Source organism: Salvelinus alpinus, chromosome 21, assembly GCF_045679555.1.
Source record: "Salvelinus alpinus chromosome 21, SLU_Salpinus.1, whole genome shotgun sequence".
Classification (NCBI taxonomy): domain Eukaryota; kingdom Metazoa; phylum Chordata; class Actinopteri; order Salmoniformes; family Salmonidae; genus Salvelinus; species Salvelinus alpinus.
The window spans coordinates 30,430,909-30,451,410 of NC_092106.1; the positions used below are offsets into that span (position 1 = coordinate 30,430,909).

Here is a 20,502-nt window from a genome sequence, read left to right on the forward strand (position 1 = left end):
GGGAGAGGGATGAGTAGGGAAAGGGGAGTACTGGACATAAGGTCAGACTGGAAGGGAGAGGGATGAGTAGGGAAAGGGGAGAAAGAGACCGACAGAAGCAGGTAGAACTTGAGCGTTATCAATCTTTCTCACAGATCCAGGATATGTTCAGTTACATCCAAGATATGCTCAAAGTTGGAGGTTGCAGTTTGAGTGTGCTTGTTAATTAGGACAGTCATGATGGGATGTGTGTAGGCTATACAGTACCTGCATCTTTGACCCAGTGCAGTATGGAGGTGATCTTGTTGCCCTTGGTGGCGTTACACTGTTTACAGACAGCCTTTGCACTCAGCCCTCCCTGGAACTTGGTCTGTGGCTGCCACCTTTTCCACATCGATCATTAGACAGACCCAATACTATGATATGAGAATGCTTGCATTGTAGCTGTTTTAATGATTGTGTTCAGTGAACCTAAATCTCAAAAACCTCTACCTATCAATATATTCAAAACTACAGCCCTATCCCATTTACTCCTCACAGTCAAACAGAATACAGAAGTGGAAAGGAGCCTGTGGTGATAAAATGGAGATCAAATAGTGTGGTAAACCCATATAAGTAGTGAGGGCTAAGATGAGGAGTGCTCAGAGCACACACAAAAAGTGAATAGGTTAAGAGTTCAGGGGACCTGAAACACGTCGCTACTACCATCACTAACCTGTTACAGAGGTCAGACTATACAAATCTGTTGTGTAGGATGAAGGTTTAGTCACCTCTTCCACCCCTGATCTACACAGATGGAACTTCTGCACAAAAGAGAACAGTCAGAACACACAACTCTGCAGATGGGAGAACTTTAGAAGCAGAGACAATGAAAACACACAAATGCAATTTCTGTGGTTGGGTGAGACTTACACAATGCCCAGTCGGCTTCCTCATTCCACAGGACAATTAAGTAGTGTAAAGGCTTTCAGTTCCTTTGTGTGGGACAACAGAGTGAGAGGACATGGTGGGGAGAAACAGTTTAAAATCTGACATTACTGTGAAACTACATGTAGGCTGTCAGTCCCCCCCTCTGGATAAAAATCAATATATTAAAATGGTGTCTTATTTGCAATGTTCTTTATTATCTTTTCCAGTTTCGGATATGAAAAGAGGCATTCATTTTCTTAATTAAATACTTCATAAAGTAAAGCAAAAAAGTATTTACAAAATATTCAATTAAATTGTAATCAATGACTTCAGGTGGATCATTACAAGCACCTGCTAGCTGAGGAGAGAAAAATATAAATACAGAGAACTGCCACTTTGTTTCAGGAAAAAAATACATGGCATAACATTAGCATTTTTATTTTTGAAAAACAAAACAAAAAAAGCAATATATTACATAACTCTCCTGAAATGCATTTCCACTAAACGGAAGCAGAAAAAGCCTTAGGAAACGTACTGTGAATGTAATTTTATACTCTTTTTGAAATTGCTTTTTTAAAGATGATTTATATATATACCTTTCAAGTTTGAATGATGATTTTGTCTTTTTAAAAATCCACGTCGTTGCAAGCCCGTTCTCCCTTTCCAGACCCACAGTTTTTGGAAGTGTAGGAGAAATGTAACACAGGACAAAATGGGGTTGGCGAGCATGGCCATAAGGAAGCATTGTGACCCCCAGCAGCAAAAGGTCATTGTCCATCGCCCCACTGTCCCTCTCCACCAGACAGGAAGTCCACAGGAGTCTCAAAGACTCCACACTGTAATGTTCAAAGAAAGCGAGCTCCAGCATGTCCACTTTTCTTTATACAGATTTTCTTTTATCTAAAAAAAAGAAACACTTCAATCATCCTAAACTCAAAAAGAAAGAGCTAAATCGCTGACAGAGTCGTGTAGAATCATACATACAACATGATGGCCATCATGTCTCATTCAACAGGATATATGATGTAATCAAAAATATATATATGAGCAGCCTTTATTAGTTCGGTCTGTTGGGGATTTAATCTTTTGTTGTTTTGCTAAACATCATGAATAGTGTTGCTACGGCAACGTGACGCCTTTAAAACAAGGGATAAAACCTCAAAACACTGAAGGAAACAGCCACCCCTACAGCTTGTTGTAACGCTTATCGCTCTCTCGCAATTAGTTTCTCAATTTAGTTCAAAGACATTCGGCAGCGCAAAATAAACAAAAATGAAGAAAATAAAACAAAAAACGATTGCATGTTCAATCCGTAGTAGAATCTCCTAGCTGATTTTTTCCTCTTTTTTTTAACGCAGAAGGATTTTGTTGATTCTAACAGCCCCATGTTCCTGAATCATCATCAACAGGATGTTCTTTTTTCTCCTGCAGGTCTTTCCCAGAGTCCAGGGGGCACTGGGGAGCAGGTTCTAGCTGTTGTTGTCAGACTCCTCGTCCTCGGCCTCACGGAGCCAGGTGAAGAAGGCGGTGACGGACTTCAGGGCCACACCCTTGCCCTGCATCTCTGCGGGGTCCTTACTGGACTCCCACTTGTAGAAGGCCTCCTCTTTGATCACGTCCTCATCATACAGCGTGTCAAAGAACATCCGCAGCAGGTCTACAAGAAAGGAGGAAGAGAGCATGTCAACAATGTAAGCAGAGGGAGACAGGATTTCAATACACAATGTGCACAAAAATAACATCTAGGATACAAATTGGTCAACCACACCCCTCGGTCAAATAACCCCTATGGAAAAAAAGAAAGAAAAAGGCTAACATTACGAGACAAACACAGGACAAATCTGAGTCTTCAGCATGTTAAAAAACAAACTAACGAGATGCACGATATAAATCGGTGAATATCTCAGAATCGGCCGATATTAGCTAAAAATGCCAACATCGGTATGGGCCCGATGTCTTGTTTAACGCCGATGTTAAAAAACGATGTCAAAGCTTCCGTGCATACCTATATACCATAGGTACATGACGTAATGACTCCACATAAAATGTTGCACTGCACATGCAACACAGCATTCCTAACCCAGCCCATAATGTCTGCTGTGTGGATCGAGCAGACAACAAGTCCAGCAGTCATTTGAAAGAGTAAGACAACTTCAGCGAGACAACTCAAAGGATAAATCCATTAAAGCCAAGATAATGGAATTCATTGCCCTTGACAATCAACCGTTCTCTGTCGTGGGTGATGTTGACTTTCGTCGACTGGTCGAGCACCGGTACACATTACCAAGTGTGCTATTTTTCAGATGTTGCCCTACCGGAGTTACACAGAAGTAGCGTCACTATTAGCTTCCCTACATACATACTATGCAACGCCGTTTGGGTCTTTGCGTGTCAAAAAAGATAAAGTAGCACTGTCAAAGCTGTACAAAAAAGTCTGCAAACAAGCAAACAGCCACAAACTACGTGTTTACAATACAGCGTCGGTAATAAAGCATCATTTGTTTGACTGCAACTTCTGGGGTAGCTAGCTTTAGCGTGGTACCTAGCTAGCACCAAAACAACCAGCATGAAAACAATGACCAGTGGAAACAGCAGCCATTTTCATTATTCTTAGCAATGATTTAGGAATCCTTGTGAGTAAGTATTAGCAAGGTTGCCACTTGTTGTTTGCCTGATGAAATTGAACTTCAGTTCATGAAAATAAATAGCTAGCCAGCTACTTAACCCTGTTGCCCAAAGCTAATGTTATAAGTAGCCAGCTAGCTTCATCTGGCTAGTGAGGCTCAACCGGACTGGGGTATGTGTTGTGAAGCTAAGGATTGGGCACAGTTGTGGAATTGCGGTTTGCCTTCAAAATAAAAGTGTATCATTGACAGTGATGCAAATGAAGACAAATAGTAGAATTATGCCATACTTTCAAAGTCCACTATTGTGGTGAATTCTTATTGTGGCTAGCTTCACATAGATGGGTCCGACCATCATTAATCAAATAAGAACTGTCTTATAAATGAGGGTTATTTTAGATGACACCTAGTTTGTGTCATTTTTGGGGAAGAACATTGTTTGCATCCATGAGCTAGCTCGCTTAAAACCCCCCCCCCAAAAAAACAGCTCTGTAGGTGCGCGAGACAACTTTACCAGCATCACAGCATACGTATCGATGAATTGTTGTGACATGAAATACGTGTGCGCGTAATCAATGTGTAATAACTACGTAAAAAATGTATGAACGCGTTAAATTATTATGTGACATGCAGTCATATTCAGGTCCTGATTGGTCAAATAGTGTTATTTGACGTGTATCTTTTTTGACACGCAAAGACGCAAACGGCGTTCCATAGAAATCGTGGTTGAGAATGACATGACTGAACAAATGAACAACGAAACAGCACTGCAAGTAAGTGACTGAAATAGGTCTGATTATGTTTCACTGGTAATGGGGACATGCGTAAATGCCAACAAAATAACTTTTTGGTCAGTGTGGTGTGTGTGTAACCTTTATTTAACTAGTCAAGTCCGTTAACTACAAATTCTTATTTACAATGACGGCCTGGACGACGCTGGGCCAATTGTGCGCCGCCCTATGGGACTCCCAATCACGGCCGGATGTGATACAGCCTGGACTGTAATGACACCTCTTGCACTGAGATGCAGTGCCTTAGACCACTGCGTTCATTGTGTGTTAAATATTTAACTGTACTAGAGTGCTTAAAAGGCCGGTAAAATTTTCAATATCGGTTATCGGTATTGGTTTTTTTGAGGCAAGGAAAATATCGGTATCAGTCAAAAATGTAATATCGGTGCATCACAAAAAAAACTGCCAGAGACTTGACACATAGGGAAACGGAGAGGAAAGTGACTGAAGTCATTTTGTATCTCGCTCACTGGCAGGCTGCTCTATCTCCACCATGAGGGCCTGCAAGGCGTAGAGAGCCTGCAGCTCCTTCTGCTCATCTTTCAGGTACTTGTGGAGCAGCTTGGCCCTCTGGGTGATCACCTTCGCATCCAACTTGTAAGGGTTCTCACCTGCGGGCAGAGGGGGAGGGGTCAAAAACTACCTTTTGGTGTTTTTTACATTAGTCCACTATTGATACAGTCCCAAAATGTTTTGCATATCAGCAGTCATGTTTTCAAGATATTGGACTTTCAAGAAGCAGTGTCACCAGCCACATTATCATGATGATGCGTTTGGAGTGATCTGAGCCATAATGTGTTGGTTCGGATATATTATTTCTACATTGTCCGTTCCAGCACGGTTAAAGCAACTATGCATCATTACAGAGCTGCTAAGTTCGGTGAAAAGAGTATTAGAGTGCAGGGTTGTCCTGATACAGTGTTGGATTGACAGGTAAAGGTAGAGTAACTCACAGATGATGGCCGACTGGCAGATGGATGTCATGACTGCTCTGACAAACACGTTGGAGGACATCTGCGTCTCGTCCAGGTTAGCCTAAAGAGGGGAGGCACAGTCACAACACATATCAGTGGGGTTGAGCAGTGGGATATACAACAAGGACCAATGGGGATATATATACAGTGCATTCAGAAAGTATTCAGACCCCTTTCCTTTATCCTTATTTTGTTACGTTACAGCCTTATTCTAAAATGGATTAAATATATATATATTTTTTTAGCAATCTACACACAATACCCCATAATGATGAAGCAAAAACAGAAATACCTTATTTACATAAGTATTCAGACCCTTTGCTATGAGACTCAAATTGAGCTCAGGTGCATCCTGTTTCCATTGATCATCCTTGAGATGTTTCTACAACTTGATTTGAGTCCACCTGTGGTAAATTCAATTGATTGGACATGATTTGGAAAGGCATACACCTGTCTGTATAAGGTCCCACAGCAAAATCCAAGCCATGAGGTCGAAGGAATTGTCCGTAGAGCACCAAGACAGGATTGTGTCGAGACACAGATCTGGGGAAGGGTAACAAACATTTCTGCAGCATTGAAGGTCCCCAAGAACACAATGGCCTCCATCATTCTTACATGGAAGAAGTTTGGAACCACCAAGACTCTTCCTAGAGCTGGCCGCCCAGCCAAGGTTCACCTTCCAACAGGACAACAACCCTAAGCACACAGCCAAGACAACGCAGGAGTGGCTTCGGGACAAGTCTCTGAAAGTCCTTGAGTGACCCAGCCAGAGCCCGAACTTGAACCTGATCGAACGTCTCTGGAGAGACCTGAAATAGCTGAGCATCGACACTACCCATCCAACCGGACAGAGCATTGAGAGGATCTGCAGAGAAGAATGGGAGAAACTTCCCAAATAGATGTGTGGCAAGCTTGTAGCGTCATACCCATAAAGACTTGAGGCTGTAATCGCTGCCAAAGGTGCTTAATACTTACAGTACCAGTCAAAAGTTTGGACACACCTACTCATTCAAGGGTTTTTCTATATTTTTATAGAAAATAAGTTGTAGAATAATAGTGATGACATTAAAACTATGAAATAACACACATGGAATCATGTAGTAATCAAAAAAAAGTGTTAAACAATTCAAAATATATTTTATATTTGAGATTCTTCAAAGTAGCCACCCTTTGCCTTGACAGCTTTGCACACGCTAGGCATTCTCTCAACCAGCTTCATCTGGAATGCTTTTCCAACTGTCTTGAAAGGAGTTCCCACATATGCTGAGCACTTGTTGGCTGTTTTTCCTTCACTCTGCGGTCCAACTCATCTCAATTGGGTTAGTCAGGGGATGGTGGAGGCCAGGTCATCTGATGCAGCACTCCATCACTCCCCTTCTTGGTCAAATAGCCCTTACACAGCCTGGAGGTGTGTTGGGTCATTGTCCTGTTGAAAAACAAATGGTAGTCCCACCAAGCGGAATCCAAATGGGATTGCGTGTCGCTGCAGAGTCCTGTGGTAGCCATGCTGGTTAAGTGTGCGTTGAATTCTAAATAAATCACTAACATGCTGACCAGACCGGACACATCGCGTGCGCGAGCGCCGCAAAACACATTTTGAAATCCATGTTATTCAATTATTGCACCCACACTGCTTAAATTGAACTCATTCCTATTTCTGACGCAGATCGCGCTGCAAGTCCTGCCTCTCCCATCTCCTCATTGGTTTATAGAAGCAGGTGCCATCTCCTCATTGGTTATACCCACGTGGGTGATTGAAAGACTAACTGTTTTGCCGGTAGTCGTGGTAATACAATGAAAGTTTAGATGCGATCACCATATAAATTAAAACGCTGAAAAAGCCTGGAAGGAGGAGAGATGACTAGAAACGATTCGGTTGGCCGTTTTATGTGTGGATTAATTGTCGGAGTAGAGGTCCTTGTGCATTTCAGGTAAAATAACAACTCAATGTTTATATCCCGGGACAAATTAGCTAGCAACAGCAAGCTAGCTAAATAGGACAAATTAGTGCAAGCTAACTAGCTAAATTGCCATACATGTTTAATGCTTTCGACCTGTCCCCAAATTATTGTCATTGGTTCAGTTTGTTTTGATATTTTAACCTGCGTGTCGTGATCACGTTTGGTGTGTGGGGGGGGGGGGGGATACATTTATGCACGATAGCACACTCGCGCAGCCGGTTTGGGTTCCGTGTAAGTGTCATCAGTAAAGCACCCCCACACCATCACACCTCCTCCTCCATGCTTCACGATGGGACCCACACATGCGGAGATCATCCGTTCACCTACTCCGCGTCTCACAAAGACATGGCGGTTGGAACAGAAATCTCGCATTTGGACTGATCAGACCAAAGGAAAGATTTCGAACGGTTTAATGTCCAGTGCTGGTGTTTCTTGGCCCAAGCAAGTCTCTTCTTATTGGTGTCATTTAGTTATGGTTTCTTTGCAGCAATTCGACCATGTAGGCCTGATTCAAGCAGTCTCCTCTGAACAGTTGATGTTGAGATGTGTCTGTTACTTGAAATCTGTGAAGCATTTATTTGGGCTGCAATTTCTGAGGCTGGTAAATCTAATGATCTTATATTCTCTGCAGCAGAGGTAAATCTGGGTTTTCCTTTCCTGTGGCGGTCCTCACGAGAGCAAGATGTGACTGCACTTGAAGAAACGCTGCACTTGAAGAAACGATGTTCCGGATAGACTGACCTTCATGTCTTAAAGTATTGATGGACTGTCGTTTCTCTTTGCTTATTTGAGCTGTTCTTGCCATAATGTGGACTTGGTCGTTAACCAAATAGGGCTGTCTTCTGTATACCACCCCTACCTTGTCACAACACATCTGATTGGCTCGAACGCATTAAGAAGGAAAGAAATTCCACAAAGTAGCTTTTAACAAGGCACACCTGTTAATTTAAATGCATTCCAGGTGACTACCTCATGAAGCTGGTCAAGAAAATGCCAAGAGTGTGCAAAGCTGTCATCATGGCAAAGGATGGCTACTTTGAAGAATCTCAAATATAAATTCAAAAAGGCACTCGCACATCTGAGCAATCTTATTTGCAGGTGCATGGCATCAATTGAACAAGATGAAGGAAAAGGAAACCGCACACTGCTCTTGATAGTATCACTGATATTTAATAAGCTTACGTATCGGCCTATCGGCCGTGTGGCCGATACGTAAGCTTATTAAATATCGGTGATACTATCAAGAGCAGTGTGCGGTTTCCTTTTCCAAGAATCTCAAATATAAAATACATTTTCATTTGTTTAACACTTTTTTGCTTACTACATGATTCCATATCTGTTAATTCATAGTTTTGATGTCTTCACTATTATTCTACAACGTAGAAAATAGTTTAAAAAAAAACAACTTGAATGAGTCGGTGTGTCCAAACCTTTGACTGGTACTGTATGTAAAAGTGATATTGAATACATTTTACATTGAATGTGCAACAAATATTTTTTTTCTTTGTCATTATGGGGTATTGTGTGTCGATTGAGGCGACACACAATACATTTAATACATTTTAGAATAAGGTTGTAACGTAACAAAATGTGGAAAAAGTCGAGGGGTCTGAATACTTTCCGAATGCACTGTAACAAAAGCAAACCGAAATATTAATTGGGTGAGTGGACACACTCTCCCTCTCACACGTCATACCTCGACCCAATCATAGATCCTCTGGTTGACAGCCTTGTCCTGTATGAGTCTGTCCAGCTGTTTGGTCAGCTCCTCTGAGCTCAGCTCTTTCTTACTGCTCTTTTCTGTCTCATCATCTTCTCCTCCTCCCAGGGTGAACACCAAATTCTGCATTCAGAGGGAACACACAGCAAGAGAGTGAAACTTCCCATAATTACTGTTACGGGCTTTCCAGACAGGAAGCGATGAGCAGATTCACATTTTCTCTGCTTCGGCTGAGTAGCTTTCACGTGCACGAGCACCGCAGATCGCTCCGCCTAGAATAATGTCGCCTGCCTAGCGCCATTGAAAATCAACGGGCAACTCTGCTGCCGCTTCCTGTCTGGAAAGCCCTTCAAACTTCTTCAGGCTAGGGGGCACTATTTTCACATCCGGATGAAAAGTGTGCCCAAAGTAAACTGCCTGCTACTCAGGCCCAGAAGCTAGGATATGCATATAATTGGTAGATTTGGATTGAAAACTCTAAAGTTCCTAAAACTGTTAAATGTATGTCTGTGAGTATAACAGAACTTATTTGGCAGGCGAAACCCCGAGGACAAACCATCCAGGATTTTTTTTATTTTTAGGTCACTCTTTTCAATGGGTTTTCTATGTGGGTCTAGATTTCTAAGGCACTTGCTTGCAGTTCCTATCGCTTCCACTAGATTTCAACAGTCTTTAGAAATTGGTTGATGTTTTTCCTTTGAGAAATTAAGACGTAGGGCTGATCAGAACGAGGGTCGAGTCTAGTGTACTGTTGTGGTTGGGGCGCACGACCTGAAAGCTCGCTCCACTTTGTTTTCGTCCGGTATTGAACACAGTTTATCCCGTCTTAAATTTTATAGATTATTTATGTTTAAAAATACCTAAAGTTGGATTAGGAAAGTTGTTTGAAATGTTTGGATCAAGTTTACAGGTAACTATATTAGATACTTTGTAGTCATGTTGCGCAAGTTGGAACCGGTGTTTTTCTGGATCAAACGCGCCAAATAACTGGACATTTTGGAGATATAACGACAGAATTTATCGAACAAAAGGACCATTTGTGATGTTTAATGGACATATTGGAGCGCTAACAGAAGAAGATCTTCAAAGGCATGAATTATATTGTTATTTCTGACTTTTGTGTCGCGTCTGGCGGGTTGAAATGTGATTTTCATGTGTTTGTTTGATGGGGTGCTGTCCTCAGATAATAGCATTGTTTGCTTTCGCCGTAAAGCCTTTTTGAAATCTGACACTGTGGCTGGATTAACAAGAAGTTAATCTTTAAACCGATGTATAACACTTGTATGATTAATTAATTATTATGATGAGTATTTCTGTTTTTGAATTTGGCGCGCTGCTATTTCACTGGGTGTTGTCAAATCGCGCAAGGGATCACTAAGAAGTTAAAGCACCTTGGGACAACTGTTGATGCAAGTAAGACTATATAAACACATTTGATTGCAATTTGATAGATTGATCTAAAGGTAGCCTCAGCGATATGACGTAGATGCAAAGTAAACAGCAGTAGGTCAATTTCCCCAACAACTAAAGTGTGTTAAAGCGTGAGGCTCAACCTCAGCTGTTTTGGTCCCCTGGCTGTAAGAGCGTGAAGCGAATCCGTGCACATGCACAGATACTGTGACTGTGTGAGCGAAGTCTTGTATCTTGCTTATCTCAATATCTGCAGTGCTGCTCGTGGCAAAGTAATTTACCTGAGTCCACCTTCAATAATTGACTATTATTTCATATTTGTCTCTTAGTTCAAAAAGGGGCAATACTATATGGTGAATCTGCTTTCAATCCCTACAGGGTCATGACCGCCGACCTCTTACCTTTTCTGTCACAAACTTGTTGACGTCCTCGTCCTCAGGCAGAAAGTCTTTCCAGCTAAGCCCCGCCTCCCTCCACATGGCACCTGCCTTTTTATGGCTCTGAGGTAGCGGATACAGGTGGTTCCATTAAAAACACTTTGGATCCACAAACAACATGACATTTGCATAGAATTCAAACATCAAAGGTCATCTAGACGTCTGGACAGATATGAAAACATAAAGCACCATCTCCTTCACAGGTTGGGTAGTGACAGAACGTACCATTCCTCTGCAGAGTAAGGTGAGGATCTGGACCAGCAGAACTCCAGCCGTCCCCTGAGGAACCAGGGGCTTGGATATCTCCCTACAGGGTCATAGGTCAAAACAAGGTCAGTAGGTCACATCTTAATATAGAGGATACTGACTGATAAAATAGTTATTATTATTAGAGGCCTAGAATGAAGCCTGGGACTGACTTGAAGAGTTGTCCCATGGGGATGCCTCCTTCGTGAAGCATAGGGGTGATGAGCTCAGCCAGGTAGAGCCAGATGTGGGGGACGTCTATGGCCATGTCCTCCGCCACCTCCAGTATCTCTTGAAGCCTGTTGACACACACACCAAATCAATCACTCATATTTATCAGATAGACTTTATCTAGAAAAGAAAAAGGTCAATATACTAGTGATCCACTATAACCTTTTCCACATATTCAATGTTTCACAACTCATTTGTGTATAGTGCTGTTCCACGGGCAGAAAGCACAGGAGGTGACTGACCCTCTGTAGTACTGCTCTTTGGGCAGGGTCCCTGCCTTGTACAGCTGGTGCAGCAGCAGGCCCATGCGTTCTCTGGCGATGGGGCTGCGCTCCAGAGTGGACTCTAGACCGCTCCGTACAAACACAAAGAGCAGCGGGGTGCTGTTCATCTCCACTACACACTGCAGCGCCTCCTACAGCGCCGGATGGGAAACAGGATTCAAAGGTTAGTTTTACTCCTCTAAAGTAGGGCAGTGTTTCAATAATAAAAACACATAAACAATAACCTGTTTTGTTGTACATCATTTACATGGAAAGCCATTTTCAATTACCACCATGTGGCCAACTAGCCAAGTTATGTATCATATCCGTATGTGGTTGTTATGTAGTTAAGTCTCTCCAATGATCTGCATGGGTATAAATGTGATGTACCTTCATGTCGTTGATGTGTAGGTACTCCTCTATGATAGCTGTGGACTTCTTTTCCAGCATTTCTTCACTCAAGGCAGGTTTGTTCTGGGCAGAAGGGGGAGCAGCTTCCCTCTTCACTGTGGCCCAAACAGATAGAGAAAGTCACATACAAATGTCTCCCTGAGAAATCCTTGCCTTTTAAAACATTGCAAATTCCCCATAAAGGTTCCTGAATTGGTTAACATAGCACCAACTCTCTGCCTTTCCCCATCCCTTTAAAACTCCTGGTCACTCCTGCCAGCAGTACTGTAAGCCTGACAGAAAGTATGCTGTGTGTATTCTTTGTTTCGTACCATTGTCTTTGCTCCTGGCTCGGTCTCTGCTGCCCCGGTCGTCGGTCATGCTGGCTACGCGGCGTACAGGATCAGCAGGGCCGCGGTGCTCCCTCTCTCTGCTGTGCTCCTCCGTCTCCCTGCTAAAGCTCCGCTTGGTGACCGTGGGCCGGTTCCTGTCCCGGTCGTCTCGCCGGTCGTCCCGCCTGTCGAAGCGGTCGTTGCTGCCACGGTCATGACGCTCGAATCTGTCGCTGCCACGGTCCCGACTCGAGCTGTTCCTGTTTGTGTATATGGGCGGGGGGTAGATGCAAAGAGTCACAAGATGACCTTCATCTGAACCAATCATAAACATTCTGCCCTGTGGTAGCAGTGATGTTCCATATTCAAACCAGTGCCATTGGATAATATTCAGACCCCTTGACTTTTTCCACATTTTGTTACATTACAGCCTTATTCTAAAGTTTATTTAATTGTTGTTTTTGTCAATCTACACACAATACCCCATAATGATGAAGCAAAAACAGTTTAGAAATGTTTGCTAATTTATTAAAAATAAAAACCTGAAATATCACATTTACACAAGTATTCAGAACCTTTACTCAGTACTTTGTTAAAGCGCCTTTGCAGCCTCGAGTCTACTTGGGTATGACGCTACAAGCTTGCACACCTGTATTTGGGGACTTTCTCCCATTCTTCTCTGCAGATCCTCTCAAGATCTTTCAGGTTCGATGGGGAGCGTTGCTGCTCAGCTATCTTCAGGTCTCTCCAGAGATGTTCGATCGGGTTCAAGTCCGGGCTCAAGGACAGTCAGAGACTTGTCCCGAAGCCACTCCTGCGTTGTCTTGGCTGTGTGCTTAGGGTCGTTGTCCTGTTGGAAGGTGAACCTTCGTCCCAGTCTGAGGTCCTGAGTGCTCTGGAGCAGGTTTTCATCAAGGATCTCTGTACTTTGCTCTGTTCATCTTTCCCTCGATCCTGACTAGTCTCCCAGTCCCTGCCACTGAAAAACATCCCCACAGCATGATGGTGCCACCACCATGCTTCACCGTAGGGATGGTGCCAGGTTTCCTCCAGACGTGATGCTTGGCATTCAGGCCAAAGAGTTCAATCTTTGTTTCATCAGACAAGAAAATGTTGTTTCTCATGGTCTGAGAGTCTTTAGGTGCCTTTTGGCAAACTCCAAGCGGGCTGTCATGTGCCTTTTACTGATGAGTGGCTTCCGCCTAGCCACTACCATAAAGGCCTGATTGGTGAAGTGCTGCAGAGATGGTTGTCCTTCTGGAATGTTATCATAGCAAAGAGTCTGAATACTTATGTAAAAAGGGTATTTCTGCTTTTATTTTTAATACATTTGCAAAAAAAAATCTAAAAACCTGTTTTCGCTAAGTCATTATGGGGTATTCTGTGTAGATTGCTGAGGATGATATATGTTTGATCAATTTTAGAATATGGCTGTAACAAAATGTGGAAAAAGTCAAGGGGTCTGAAGTCTTTCGGAAGGCACTATATGTAAAGGACAGATGTAGTCTGTTGTAACGTCCCAGTGCTGCTGACCTCTGAGGAACTCTTCTGTCCGAGTCATGTGAGGGCCCTGAGGAGGAGGGCTGCTGTGGCTGCAATGCTGAGAACCTGTTGAGGGTGCTGGTGGCTGGGCGGCCTCCTGACTCTGGGGCTATGAACACACACAAAACACAAACACTGAATTTTTGAAGAGCCTAAGAGTAGATATTTCGCAATGGTGGTTGTACTGGTAAGAGGACTTACTGGCTTCACCAGCGGGTTTTGCTCCGGTGGTGCCTCCACTGCTGCCCTTGCCCCAGCTGCCCCACATGCCCTTACCCCCGAGCTGGGGCGCCAGCAGCTGGTTGTTGAAGTCCAAAGCCCCGGGCTGCAGAGAGAAGGAGAGGTTAGAAACATTACTGTTGAGGAAAGAAGACTAGCAGGATTGTTGGGGGCAAAACATCTTGAGATCTGAAAAAGGTCTGAAGTTTCGAGTTATATAAGTGAGAAGTTTGGAGGAGTCAGGAATAGTATGGTCATAACTCTAAATGGAGGTTTAAAGGTTGAGTGGTGTGTGCCAGACTACAGAGGGAGTGGGTTTGGGGTTTCAGTTGGGAATGGTAGGGCTGATAGAACTTTACAATGAGGTTGAAGGTTAAGGAGGTGGATGCTAGACTGCAAGTGGAGGGGGTTGGAGTGTTTCAGTCCAAACTGAGTATGGGTCCACGGTGCGTGGCTGAGAATCCACAGTATAATGTATCACTGACCTTAGTGATCTTGCTGAGTCGGCTGGTGTCGATGGGTCTGCTCTTGGTGGAGATGGGAACTGTGTTCCAGCCCTCGTCCTGGGGCTGACTCCTTTGGCCCGTCTGGGGGTGTTGGCCCCCGCGGCTCCCCTGATCTCTTCCTCCACCACCACCACCACCACCACCACCACCACGTCCTCCACCTCCTCCTCTGGTGTTCTGGTTGAGGAGTTGCTGCTGCACCTTGAGAACCTCCCTGTGCTCCTCCAGCTCAGCATCCTTATGGATCTGGTCTATGGTCTTGGGGCCCTGCTCTCCTCTCCTGGGGACCCACGTGTTCTGGGAGGGGGGGCAGGGAGTGAGTTAGGGCTGTACCCGACTCAAAACAAATCTTGGACGACAGAGACGTCCTGTTCTTTCGACCAATTGATTTTTCAATATATAGGCAGACATACCCTATGTGTTTGAATAAAATCAACTATATATGCACTGAGCTTGTCTGATGCTTTAAGCAAACTGTTTGATTACATAATTAAGAGACAAATGAGACAAGAGTACGATGGTCACACTGTTACAACAAAAATACAGTGAGTGCCTGTGTGACTGGCGCACGTTGTCTCACTCTCCTCCCTACTGTAGTGAAAAGGCACCACAGCACAGGAAGGGTTTTTTAGGCTGTTCGTGCTGAAGTTGCTACATTATTTCAGCCATTTAGTTTCGTACTAGTTTGACTGAAAAGTTCTGTTACCGAAAAAACAAAAGCCTTCATTACAGCAGAGCAAAGCTTAAAAATGGCTTTATCCTCCATTTTGCGTTGCATTAAGCTTGGTACTCATGGAATCAGTAGGCTATTAAACAAACACTAACAGGCAACAGAAGCAGGATCTGTCTTATTTCTGTAGATATATATGGATGATTTACAAAGCCAGGCACATTTAACAGTTAGGCTATTGATTATAGATCTAATTAAGTTAGGGTTTCCTCTCTGCTCAATTATCTTAGACAATTAGGCTAAGGCAAGGGCTGTTTCCTCGTTTCCTCCTGCCTCCGCCACAATGTTCTCAATCCCAATATGCTGGTCAACTTTGCTATTATGCACATAGCAACATAGGGAAAGGCGCCAATTCTTGGGCGTAGAGTATGTTTCATAACCGCGGACAGCGACCGTATCCAATGAAATTAAACCGCATGTTATAAAATAGATATTATTTAATTTTTACATATTCGATTTTATTATATATATTTTTTACATACTATAACCATATACAATTTTAGAATCACATGTCTCAGAGTGATGGACTGTGCCATTCCGTGGCCTCTGCAATGGATTAGTCCACTAAGACCGGAGTGAATCAGACAGGTGTCTTGCACACCCTGTAATTTTTTTTTATTGCGACTGCTCGACGAAAGAAGTCTCGGTCGACCAACAGCCTATCGACCAGACAATCGACCAGTCAACTAAATGGGGTGAGCCCTAGAGTGAGAACAGTAATATACTTTAACTGAGGATTGGAGTTAGATGGAAAAGTGTGGCGTACTCTTAACACTCCATATCTCTTTCCAGGCAAAGGTTACTTAGTCAATAAAATAAGAGATAAATGGGTGACAACTAGGCTATAGAAAGAGCGGGAGAGATGCCTTGCCCTAACTAGATCCCGCTGTCAGCTTTTCCAGAGAATGGAAACTGAAACTAGAGTGTTTTCCCAGTAAACAGCAGGGGCCAGGGTGCTGACTGAGTGCAGCTGATCAGCTCTTGTGAAACATCCCGACTGCTGCTTTGGTAAGACACTTACTGGGGGTGGAACCATAGAGATCCTAGAAGGTAATTATGTGGTGCACATGTTGGAACTTGTCTGAACACGCAGGAAACATCCTCACACACACAGTGGGGATACTGGATCCAGTGTAACACCACTGCTCTCACCATACTGCGAGTCACTGTCGAACAGACACACAAACACACTGAGGCTCTGCAGACATTTTCCCAGAAAAGTCACTGGATAATAAACTAGTTAAAGTGGAACAGTCCAGCTTTTATTTTTTCCGGAAAACTGCATTATGGGAAACCTCAGACACACACAGCTAACAGCACTGTACAAATACATGCACATCTAGACCTTAGAGGCCTAGGCTACACATCCATACCTGTATGTTCTTAGTAACTAGTCCTTTTCAAATAAAGTAAGAAATGCCAGTTTGTGAATACCTGAAAACTTAGTGAATGGGTCATAGGCATGAGGCTTGGGCTGTATACCGTATATACCAGGTTATTTGGAAATACCCACGGGACGGTTTTTCAACACTGTCAATACCACAAACTATTTATTTGACGTTATTTTAATTAATTTGAATATTTGTAGCTACTTAAGTAAATACCTGCAGTCAACTTGTGCAATTTAGGAGATAACGCAGATCTTGTTATTTCATTACGAAGTTTACCGGTAGTCTTGGGATTAACTGCAGCCCGCGCCAGGTGATCTGGTTACAGTATGGAATTCACAACTAGATATCTTAGAACTATTAAGTTAACTGTCTAAAATGTGCTAAATGCTCTGCAGTTGTGTATTTGGTTTGCTAACTTAGTACCAAGTTATCTAGCTAAGTGGTTAGCTTCTTGCAATCAAGCTCCTCTTGGTAACAGCAGAGAATCCCTTCCGTCTAATATTTGTTTGCGTGTGCAGCAGACTGTGTAACATTTTTGAGTTACTTGTATAACTTTATGAGTGGGATGTCTGTCCTGCAAAGTTTGTCAAGAGACTGTATAAAATGTTTGCATGCGTTCGTTAGATTTTACATGTACTTGTTAGCATTGCTAACCTTTGGATTGAAAATAGTGCCCCTTGTGTTCAGCGCAGGTATTACCGAATATCCCAGTATGGCACTAGGTCGTTACAATCTGGATACTGCCCAAGCCTACTAGGCATGGATAAGTAGTTTATGTGAACATCAAGGGACACATCCATTTAGAAGGGAGGTAAACATCTAGATGGTGAATGACATGGAGAGGGAGTTAGTTACAGTGGCATGGAGAGAAGGGATTGGCTGCAGGATGCAGACTGACTCCAGTCTCAGCTTATGGCACAGAGGGCCCAGCTGGGGAGCCTCCCTGTATTAAAGATCTGACCGTGTCTCCCTCTTAGCCCACTTCAGAACCCTCGACACCCACACAGACTAGTGAGGGTGTCTATGGGCCAGTAAGACACCAGCACACAAAACAACACAACCCACTATTATACACTACACCTGCATGCAAATAGAGGGCATGTAAAGGACGTGAGAGAGGTCAGAGTTGATTTGGGGTCATGGGTAAATTCAGAGGTAATGTGGGGTTAGGGGAGAATATTCTGTCTATGGTAGTTTGACCCATAGTGTTTACTGATATGCTTGGATACATAACAACCAGAGGACAAGGGTCAGTCAGATTAGATTAGAGATGACCAAAAGGTTTAGGTGAGGGGGCTGAAGCATTCCCCAGACACTGGTGGGTGGTGGGTGGTGTGTGTGACGAGGAATTACCCTCCTGAGGTCCAGTACGTCCTGCAGCATGAAGCGGATTCTGGACGATGTCTTCTTCTCCTTGATGATCTTGTCCATCTGGGCAAAGTACTGGTCCATACGTGGCTACAGAAAGAGAGACAGGCAGGTTAGTGTGTATGCGTTTGTGTGTAAATCTGATTCTTAGAAATAATTTGGCATAAGTGTTCTAAACGATGCGTGTCTGTGTGTCTGTCAGTGACACTGGTTCAGCGTTACCTTCGCCTTTTCAAAGTCCAGGTCCTTCCCTATAGTTGACAAGAGTCTACAGAGGCACTCTAGTGACTCCTCATCATGGTTCTTCAGCAGCTTGACAATGCAGTCGTGCATGATGGCCTCTGTCAGCATCTTCAGCTTGAACAGCTCACCAATGAACTTGATGTTGCCTAGCGACCGCCGCCGCGCCTGGTCTTTGGCCTCCTCCAGCTCTGCCTTCAGGCGATCCTTCTCCTCCTTCAGACAGGAAGTGATGTAACAGGAAGTAGGGGGAGGGAGGCATACCAGACAGATGGTCAACTAACGCCTACAGAAACAATAACCGTGTGTGTGAAGGACATTTGAATTGGTCACAGAGCACAGCTCGTACCGTGGCTGCAGCGTCCAGCTCTTTCTGCTTCTTCTCAAAGATGACATCATCGTCCTTGTCCTTCTCAAACTCCTTCTGACAGCGGTTCAGAAGCAGCTTGCGGAAATTCACAGTGACTCCCGGCTTGTCTGTGGTGGGGACTTTGAGCTGACGAGAGGAACAGAAAAACACAAACATTTAGGCCACGGTTGGAGAGCTTTGCAGACGTCACATAAAGCATAAGAGGGAATGTGAGAGGAGATGTCATGAGTGTGTAGTGGCACAACTCAGACACGTGGCACAGAACAGAGACCAGCACACTAGGTGTACACACACAAACAGACACACACCCTTCAGAGTCACTCACCCCAATAAGGCAGCGGCACATGTTGGCGTAGGCCACGGAGAAGTTGGGTTCAGAGATGGCCTTCTCAAAGATCAGATCTATCACTCCCTTCAGCCTCTCCTCTGTATCGATGGTCAGCTCTGTGACCTGCTTCATCAGCTGTTGGAACATCTGAGGGGTCAGCTTGTTCAGGATACTACGGACCCTCTTGAACAGCTCCTGGGTCTTGGCCTCTTCCGAGTTGTCGCTCTCCTCCTCAGGAGCAGCTTGCCCACTGGCAGCCTTCTTGACAGCGGGCTTCCAGGCCTTCTCAGCCTTGTTGAGCTTCACGTCTTCCGTCAGAGACGAAGAGATGTTGATGATCCTCCTGGGCTCCTTACGCTGGCCCTGCTGGGAGCGACGCGGTCCTCCACCACCCATACCAGAGGGCTGGAGGAGAGGAGGGAAGGGGAAAGAAACTCAGTCAACATTGTTTTAATATAATCCCAGAATTTCAGAATCAGAGTGTAGTCTTTGAGAAGATTGACAGATAGTTTTTCATGATAACTCACTGGTCCTCCTCTGTGACCACCTCCACCTCCACCTCCACCACCTCCTCCTCCTCCCATTCCAGGCCTGCCCAGGTTGGCAAACGAGGGTGTGAAGTCGGGGCCCATGTTCATCCCTGGCAAACGACTGGGGTCCAGCTGGCGGAGAGGGGCCTTATTCGCCTGGAGAGAAAGAATGACCGAACAAGGACAGAAGAGAAAGAATGACAGACACAAAGAAAGACAAAATAAATAACTGGTAAATAAAGTGGTCTATCTGAAGAAAAAAAATGATATTCTCGAATGGACCGTGCAGCGGTTCCTCCAGTCCAGCAGGGGACAGAGTGTTGTACTGTACCTTGTCCAGCACCACGTCACTGATCTGAGGCAGGCCCTCAGGCTTGGACATGGCGGCACTGATGAACTGGAAGCCCAACAGGAAGTCCCTGTCATACCTCTTCTTCTCCTCTGGGTCTATAGGCCTACATAGTTCTGATGGAGAGGAACACGGAATTATCGATGAATCACATTTATGTGAGTTTTCATCAGTATAGTGTTCAGGGTTTAGGTTGGTAGAGTTGGGGTATATAGTCTGTCATCCGAACTGAGTATTACTCCGTTTCACTTCTAAAAATCATACATTGATGTCAAATGGGACTTGATGACTCGTGCTCTGACAAAGCATTTCCAATAAAGTGAAACTTTGCATCCTCTCTTGACTGACACGCATACCTTGTGAGATAAGGTGTAGAGGATAACGTTAAGAGGATAACATTTCTAAGTATAGAAATGCTATAGGGCATCTCCGGGCCAAGGTTCAGAACCCACCCTCTTTGTACTGGTACTTCAGATCCTCGGGCTTGGGTTCGATATTCTCTGCATCCAGTTTGTCCTCCTTCTCCTCCCACGTCTCATCCACCTCTTCGACTGCAGGGGTGTCGGCTGGGCGGGGCTCCTTAGCGTCAGAGGCAGAAGTGGGTGTGGCCTGCTCTGGCTCAGGAGGGCTCTCCACTACCTGCTCCTGGAGAGGGGGTGAGA

At 44.2% G+C, this 20,502-nt stretch overlaps 1 protein-coding gene across 14 annotated transcripts in view; it reads right to left on the reverse strand.

Moving 5' to 3' along the window:
• Nucleotides 1–1,081: 1,081 nt before the first annotated feature.
• Nucleotides 1,082–20,502, reverse strand: part of LOC139548213 (eukaryotic translation initiation factor 4 gamma 1-like) — a 79,998-nt gene continuing 60,577 nt past the window's right edge. For all 14 annotated transcript variants that reach the window (XM_071357730.1, XM_071357731.1, XM_071357737.1 and 11 more), the window contains 20 exons: nt 20,293–20,485; nt 19,823–19,956; nt 19,489–19,647; nt 18,959–19,366; nt 18,613–18,759; nt 18,246–18,479; nt 18,009–18,113; nt 14,514–14,831; nt 14,011–14,134; nt 13,801–13,918; nt 12,268–12,527; nt 11,936–12,051; nt 11,525–11,697; nt 11,225–11,350; nt 11,031–11,112; nt 10,770–10,868; nt 8,935–9,081; nt 5,257–5,338; nt 4,774–4,914; nt 1,082–2,545 (listed from right to left, as the gene is read on the reverse strand). In XM_071357730.1, the coding sequence (XP_071213831.1) occupies nt 2,358–2,545; nt 4,774–4,914; nt 5,257–5,338; nt 8,935–9,081; nt 10,770–10,868; nt 11,031–11,112; nt 11,225–11,350; nt 11,525–11,697; nt 11,936–12,051; nt 12,268–12,527; nt 13,801–13,918; nt 14,011–14,134; nt 14,514–14,831; nt 18,009–18,113; nt 18,246–18,479; nt 18,613–18,759; nt 18,959–19,366; nt 19,489–19,647; nt 19,823–19,956; nt 20,293–20,485 (3,354 nt within the window). In that variant the 3' untranslated portion in view covers nt 1,082–2,357. The remainder of the gene's footprint in view (nt 2,546–4,773; nt 4,915–5,256; nt 5,339–8,934; nt 9,082–10,769; nt 10,869–11,030; nt 11,113–11,224; nt 11,351–11,524; nt 11,698–11,935; nt 12,052–12,267; nt 12,528–13,800; nt 13,919–14,010; nt 14,135–14,513; nt 14,832–18,008; nt 18,114–18,245; nt 18,480–18,612; nt 18,760–18,958; nt 19,367–19,488; nt 19,648–19,822; nt 19,957–20,292; nt 20,486–20,502) is intronic.